Source organism: Mytilus edulis, chromosome 11 (genome assembly GCF_963676685.1).
Source record: "Mytilus edulis chromosome 11, xbMytEdul2.2, whole genome shotgun sequence".
Classification (NCBI taxonomy): Eukaryota; Metazoa; Mollusca; class Bivalvia; order Mytilida; family Mytilidae; genus Mytilus; species Mytilus edulis.
The window spans coordinates 69001118-69009245 of NC_092354.1; the positions used below are offsets into that span (position 1 = coordinate 69001118).

General features: G+C 35.0%; 2 protein-coding genes across 2 annotated transcripts; both read left to right on the forward strand.

Moving 5' to 3' along the window:
• Positions 1-2631, forward strand: LOC139494530 (uncharacterized). The gene has a single exon (XM_071282691.1). The coding sequence runs from the start codon at positions 1-3 to the stop codon at positions 2629-2631; it is 2631 nt and encodes an 876-aa protein (XP_071138792.1).
• Positions 2632-7480: 4849 nt separating this feature from the next.
• LOC139494531 (U1 small nuclear ribonucleoprotein C-like) lies at positions 7481-7867 on the forward strand. Its single transcript, XM_071282692.1, has one exon. The coding sequence runs from the start codon at positions 7481-7483 to the stop codon at positions 7865-7867; it is 387 nt and encodes a 128-aa protein (XP_071138793.1).
• Positions 7868-8128: the final 261 nt, after the last annotated feature.

The window sequence follows — 8128 nt, forward strand, 5'->3', positions numbered from 1 at the left end:
ATGAAGTATGAGGATTCCCTGAATTTGACTGGAATCGACTTCCCTGTTTCTCTTTCCAAAGTGGAGAAATTTGAAAAACAAAATAACTTATCCATTAACGTGTTTGGATGGGAAGATGGGGTAATTTTCCCATTATACATGACTAAAATGTCAAATGGCTCTAATGAAATTGACTTGCTGTATTTGTCCAATGATGAAAACTCTCATTACTGTTGGATTAAAAATCTGAGTCGTTTCCTAGGACATACACATAATAAATCCCACACAAAACTGCACTACTGTCATCGATGTCTCCACGGATTTATACGTCAAGACCTGCTAGATGCTCATCGACCTTATTGTGAACGATTCGACTTTCAAAAAGTACAATACCCCAAAGAGGGTGAAGATGATATTTTAAAATTTAAGGATTACCACAAAACAATGAAAGTTCCGTTTGTCATATATGCCGATTTTGAGGCATTGGCATGTAAACTAGATACATGCTCACCCAGTCCAAATTCTGCTTCAACAACTCATCACACAAAATTTGAAGCATGCAGTTATGCATATCAGGTTGTTTGTACAAACGCGAATTATTCCAAAGCACCAGTCATCTATAGAGGGGAAAACGTCGTCGAACAATTTTTTGAGAGCATGTTTCAAGAGGAAGATTACATAGGAAATATATTAGCAGATGCTGAACCCTTAATCATGAGTACCAACACTGAAAATAAATTCAAAAATGCAACAAATTGTTATGTATGTGGTACATTGTTCTCGAAAACATCGGGTAAAGTGAGGGATCACTCGCATATTGGAGTGAGTGAGTTTGGTGTTAATATGAACTCCCCAAACTATAGTAATTTTAGAGGGGCTTCGTGTAATTCTTGCAATCTGAGTTTGAAAAATCCTTCATTTATTCCCATCTTTTTTCACAACTTTCGAGGATTTGATTCACATTTATTGATTGAAGCAGCAGGAAAGTTTAAAGACAAGAGAATCAAATGCATTCCCAACAACATGGAGAAATACATTTCCTTCTCAGTTGGAAATTTGAGATTCTTAGATTCCTATCAATTTATGTCTGAAAGTTTAGAACGCTTGGTAGAGAACTTAGCAATTGATGGGTTAACTCATTTCCATCACTTTCGAAAAGCGTTTCCATCTGAAGAGGTTGCAAAATTACTTTTGCGAAAAAATGTTTACTGCTATGATTATGTGACAATCCATGACAAATTTCAAGAAACTTCCCTACCGCCTAAAGAAGCTTTCTATAATCGTTTAAAGAGAGAAGACATTTCCGAGCAAGATTATCGCCACGCACTGAAGGTGTGGGATACATTCAGCATGTCAAATCTTGGAAGCTATCATGATTTGTACCTTTTGACTGATGTAGTGTTACTTACTGACGTATTTGAGCGATTTAGAAATATGACTACTGATTATTATGGATTAGATGCAAGTCATTTTTTTACAGCACCAGGGCTTGCATGGGAAGCAGCATTGAAAATGACGGGTGTAAATTTAGAATTGTTGACAAGTCCTGATATGTACAATTTTTTCGAGCTTGGCTGTAGAGGGGGGATAAGCATGATATCAAAACAATATGCAAGAGCCAACAACAAATATATAGATGGATATGATGATGCGAAACAAAATTCATATATAATGTATTATGATGCTAATAACCTCTATGGTTGGGCAATGTCACAACCTCTACCAACAGGGTTAATGTGTTGGCTAGATGAAGATGAAACTAAAAGTTTCAATTTGCAAAACATTTCGCCAGATGCAGATAAAGGGTACATGTTGGAGGTAGACCTGGAATATCCCCATGACTTACACGACTTGCATAACTCCTATCCACTAGCACCCTCACATAAAAATGTACAGGATAATGAACTTTCAAGCTATAGCAAATTTCTGTACCGAGATCTATATGGAGAACACAGAAAACGACCAAACACCACCAAATTGATACCAACACTAGAAAATAAGAAAAATTATATCACACATTACCGTAATTTACAACTGTATACAAACTTGGGAATGAAAATTACTAAAGTCCATAGAATATTGGAATTTCACCAGTCTCCTTGGTTGGCTACTTATATTCAATTCAACACAAGCAGAAGGCAGGAGGCAAGGAATGACTTTGAAAAAAATTTCTTCAAATTAATGTGTAATTCCGTCTTTGGAAAAACAATGGAGAACTTGCGAAATAGAGTAAACATAAAACTTGTAAACAACGAATCCAGCCTTAAAAAGTGTGTTTCCCGGCCTTCCTTTGAGAGATTTCAAATCTTCAATGAAGATTTGGTGGGTGTTGAGAACAAACACATTAATCTTTTACTAAACAAACCTGTTTATGTAGGAAGTGTCATTTTAGAACTTTCAAAAATCATCATGTATGATTTTCATTACAACGTTATGCAAGAGAAATATGGTGGGAACCTAAATCTTCTTTTCACTGATACGGATAGTCTGTGCTATGAAATATATACAGATGACGTATATGATGATATGAACAGTTTCTTGAACTACTTTGATACATCAAATTATCAACCAAGTGACCAATTGCATTCCACTATATACAAAAGAGTGCCCGGAAAAATGAAAGATGAAATGGCTGGTAAATATTTCTTTTAAGTATCAAATTTTTATTTCTAGACTATTGCTATTATACAATAAATTCATATTAAACATTTCCTTAAACATTTGCAACTCCTTTGATTTCATATAAAAATTCTAAGAACAGTGTATTGTTTGTTACTATGTTATTAATATGAATGTTTTGGTAATTTTAGGAGTTCCAATCAAAGAATTTATAGGTTTGCGTCCAAAGATGTATAGTCTAATATATGACATTAAGAATGGTGGAGAGTTATTAGAAAAGGAAAAGCGGACTGCAAAGGGGGTTGCTAAATGTGCTATTGATAAACAAATACGACATATTAATTATAAACAATGCCTAGTTGATAACAAGATGACAATAAATGATATGGATTTAATACGAAGTGAAAATCATACTTTATACATTAATAATGTTCGAAAAGTTGGTTTATGTAACTTTGATGATAAAAGGTTTTGGAAAAACTCAATTAACAGTTATTCATATGGACATTTTAGAATACCAAATGTAAACAAATGTTGTTCGATCTATTGTTAAAACATTTATAAATAAAAAGTATATTGTCTATACGTCTTTTGTCGCCTATATTCTACATATAAAAACAACTATTTTCCCTCAAACTGCTGCAATTGTTGGAAAAAATCAAGAGGGTTAAATTTCCCTCTGTTGCAACAATCTGCCTCTTCGGTTTTGGTTCGTCCCCAACCGCGTCGTGCTGTCTTTTTCCCCCTGGTGTTACTATTGGCGTGGCAATGAAGGGTGGTGGTGGTGTTGGCGGGGTGAACATCTGTTCTTTTGGTTGTTGTTGTGGGTCCTTTAAAATTAAAAAAAAAAACATCACATCAGTTGTTAGAAAAAAAATAACTAAAAAGTTGAAGAGATGAAAAAAGAAGGACCTTCGAGCAGTACCACATTACACCTTAACAAAATACAAAACTTACCTCAAATTGTGAATGTAGCTGCTCCAACATATTTCGCATCGACGTCATCTCAATGAATTCATCCCACCCTAGGGAACACCTGCCTGGGTTGCGCGGATTATTGTTGTAATAGTTAACATAATAGAAACCGTTAACTTTTGTCAAAACAAGAGCCATGTTTCTACCAAACATGGTTCTCATCTCTAAATTCCCCTTCATGCTGTTCTTTTTGGCGAATGCGTATTGATCCATAGTTCTGTTGATTCAAATTGTTTTGGTAAAGTGTATCAAACACTGTCATATTTATACCCCTTCTTTGATTCACTAGTTGATTATAGTCATAGAAAAGAAGACCACCTTCTAGTGGTTCTAGACAAAGTGCTCGATGGGAAAAAAAAGATAAGTACGTTTTGTTAATTAATATGAGCTTAGCTGCTTCTGATTTTCACTTGATCTGGTTTTTATTTTTAGAAAATACAATCAATTTGCGTGATGGGTTTGATTTTCCGATTGTACCGCCACTTGTAGGACAAAGTGTTCGATGAAAACCAAAAGATAATTTAGTTTTATCAATCAATTTGAGTTCAGATGATTTTGAGATTTTGAGAAATATAGTCGAGGTGTGTGACGAGTTTGCTTTCTTTGATTTTATCAATACTTGAGAGATGAAATGTTTGATGAAAACCAAAGATAAGTTAGTTTTATCAACCGAGTACATGTTAGATTCTTTCTTTTTCTGATTTCAAGACAAAGTGCTCAATGAAAACCAAAAAGATTGATCAATTCTATCAACCGAGTACATGTTAGATGCTTCTGATTATCAGTTAATCACGCTTTGAAATTTGAGAAAATATGATTGAGGTTTGCGATGCTCTTTTTTCAGATTTTATCAGTATGCTCAATGAATATCTATAATGATAGACATGCTCCTTATCAAAGTTTGGAGACATGTTTTCTCAATATCTAGTGTTCTAACTATTAAGACCTTCACAATTTATAGTGCATTGTGTTCCATTGTTTGTGGTGTTTTGTTAACCGCTCGGTGCAAACTAGTAAAACACAGAAGTCAAGGGCACAGTGTGTCCAACAACCCAATGATTCACTTAAATTTAGAAGTACACAAATGTTTTTCATCGTTGTTACATGAATTGATGGTATTTATAATATATCGGGTATAATTGAATAAATATCGTCAGTTTCAACACTTTATTTCCAATAAATAAATAATGTGGTAACAAACAGTGTTTGAATATACTGATCATAATTTCATCATATGTATTTTCAAAAAACTGTTCAAATACACTTTTCACGATGACTGTACCGTATTTTCTACCTAAAGTTTTTAAACGATAGTTTCACGATGACCACACTGTACATAATACAACAATTGTTCCCCTTTGAACAGTGATCACATTTTTACCGTATAGTGTATGGGAGCTAACTCTATCATCCTTATTATACAACCGTACAACCATTCGTCACCATTCGGTCGATTCCGTAGGATTGCCGATTGAATGGACTTACGTAAAACAATCCCACAATGCATTTCACCTGCGACTGTAACTTATGTAAGAAATATGGCTGCTTTTGTTGTGATCCGAATTTGCTTTTTGTTTATGTTCATGCTTGGTGGTGTTGAGAGTCGTTTTGATGTACGGGATTGTGAGAAGAAGTATAGTATTGATTTTGTGTTGGAGGAATACAGCTGCAAGTTTCAAGGAGATGGACTTTACACCTATGAGGGTGTAAAGGACAACATCATCAAGATAAAATTTGACAGGTTAACAGAGAAATCTTTTCTCTTCATTGATGGAGATGTTGGCGTTGTAGAAATTTTGGGAGGAGACATCAGCTGTCCATCAGTGAGATGTACCTCGAAGGAAACAGAAATTTGGATCAACACACTGAAATGTGTAAGATTTTTACAAAATTTGCACTCATGCGTTGCAGTGGGGGTCTTATTCTAAACAAAAATCAAATCTTCACCAATCTTCAATGACTCCACTTTTTGGGTTACAAAATTACCATGATGTAAAAGTTTAAAGTTCTTGAAACTTTTTCTTTTCAAAGACAGATCAATAGATCCTTTCATGCTATGATCAATGATAGATTCTAACCCGACAACATGTACTACAAAATGTACATTTATATATTGAAACCATCTCCAAGACTCTCTGATGAAGACCATTTTTAAGCTATAATTGTTTACTTGCTATGACTTGAATAATAGTCACATATATTCCAGCACACACGTTCAGCATACACAAGTTTGTTTTTTTCAACAAAGGGGATTTAGATACAGAGTTATAAGAAGTTGTCTCATTGGCACTCGTATCACCTCTTATTGATATCTATATAGTTTTGAAATATTTAATATAGCATTGTGTTACCAATATAAAAAAAGCCTCCTTTATTGACAAGATCGAGACTTTTCTAAATATATGATCATGTTTTATTCATGCTTCATATCACATCATAGTATTTTGTTTTCACAGAATTCTGAGGAATCTTCAACAATGAAAACTGACAAACAACCAACTATTTCACCCACTTCTTCAAGTTCTTCAAGATCATCCGTAACTACAACGACCCCAAATGTTAAGAGGACATCCAGGCCTGCAACCTCAAATGTAAGAAAGACAACAGGAGGAGCGGATATGAACATGTGCCCCACCACACCACCAATGGAGTCCACCACACCACCAATGGAGTCCACCACTATGGTATGTATACATATGGGTAAAAGTAATACAATATTTTGAAACCTTCAATGCTTTGCTTTACAATTAATGAGTTTTGTTGGATATCATACTTTGGCATATAGATAGCTTAACATTGACATACACTCTACATTGAATGACAAAGAATTGTCTCATTTGTAATCTTACATCATTCAATTATTTTGCTTTTCAACAAACCTTAATTAGTGTTCTTCATGTTCTTAAAGAAATTAAAAAAAAAGCAGTTGACCCGAAATATATTTAATTTATATAACAAAAACAAATTTACATAATACATGATTAAAATTGTTCCTCCTTGATTGAGGTACATGACGATTGTACCTCATCTACTGATTGTAAACTTATGGTCTCTAACATCTCGTCCCTGATTGAGGTACATGACGATTGTACCTCATCTACCGATTGTACACTTTGTGTCTCTGACATATCGTCCTCCTCTACCCCCACTTCATGGTTCCATGGAGGCTGATCCAAGAAGTTGTCTGTCATTTCAGTTCTGTAAATTAAAAAAAAAAAATAATATATTTGTTTTATTCTAGGAAGCAGAATCAAGCAGTATTGGATGGGTGGTTGGGTTTGTGGTTTCTTGCATTGGTAAGTTGTTAATTTGCTGTTATTTCTTCTATTATCATTCATGTCATTGTAATCATGGTAATGCATGCAAGTTTGATCAACATGTTTAAAAAGAAATGTGCTCACCAGTTAATACAAATAATTACAAATTAATTATGGACATATCACTAAGATGATGATTAAAAATGTTCTTTCACTGTTCTTAATACTCTGACAAGTGTACATGTATACCGTAAATGATTGATTGCAGGGTATTTTTAAGGCAGATTTTTGAAATACTTATTTTATTATTTAGGAACAGTGGCATTTATAACTTGGGAAGTTGTTAAATTATTGATGAAGAGGAGCAGGAGGCAGTATTTGAGGAGAAATGTAAGGCAGCGTGCCTTTTCGGAGAGAATGAGGGGGAGTAGGGGGATTGAAGAATTTGAACTAACTACACCATAGTGATCTAATTAAATGTGTTCTATTTTCATTAGAGCAATCACAATTAGAAACATCACCTAAGGTTATTAAATTATTACCTCTCTAATATAAGTTAATTAATTATTGTAGATTGGATGCATGCAATATTTGTACTGATTATAACAGGAGTGGGGCTTATTTTTCAATTCTATCGAGGACTTCGACAGATGTATGATGATATGCAAAACCCCACTCCTGTTATAAATGGACCACCTGCACCACTCCTACCTGTTATCATTGGAGCACTGGGACCACTCCCACCCGTAATAAATGGACCACCTGTAGCACTCCCACCTGTTATAAATGGACCACCCGCAGCACTCCCACCCGTCATAAATGGACCACCTGCAGCACTCCCACCCGTTATAAATGGACCACCCGTAGCACTCCCACCCGTTATAAATGGACCACCTGCAGCACTCCCACCCGTAATAAATGGACCACCCGCAGCACTCCCACCTGTCATAAATGGACCACCTGCAGCACTTCCTCAAGCACCATTGAGGCGTTCGAATAGATTGAAGAATAAGCCAGATTATTATCATAATATGTAAAAATAATAACTTACCTCTTTTTCAAAATTTTGGTACACATTTGAAGGATGCAAATATTTTGCGTCCTTTCTGCCAAAACTTTCACCCCCATCAACACCATATTGTCTCCATAGTACAGGAGGGCCTCTGATCTGGTTATGGTCTCATGTAAAATGTAGTGGTAGATTCCAAACACCATTTTACTATAATTGGTGTTATCTGTATGGTTGGATAGTAATGCCATCTGTCTCCTACTATCTGAATCCGCGGTGCAGAAGAGGC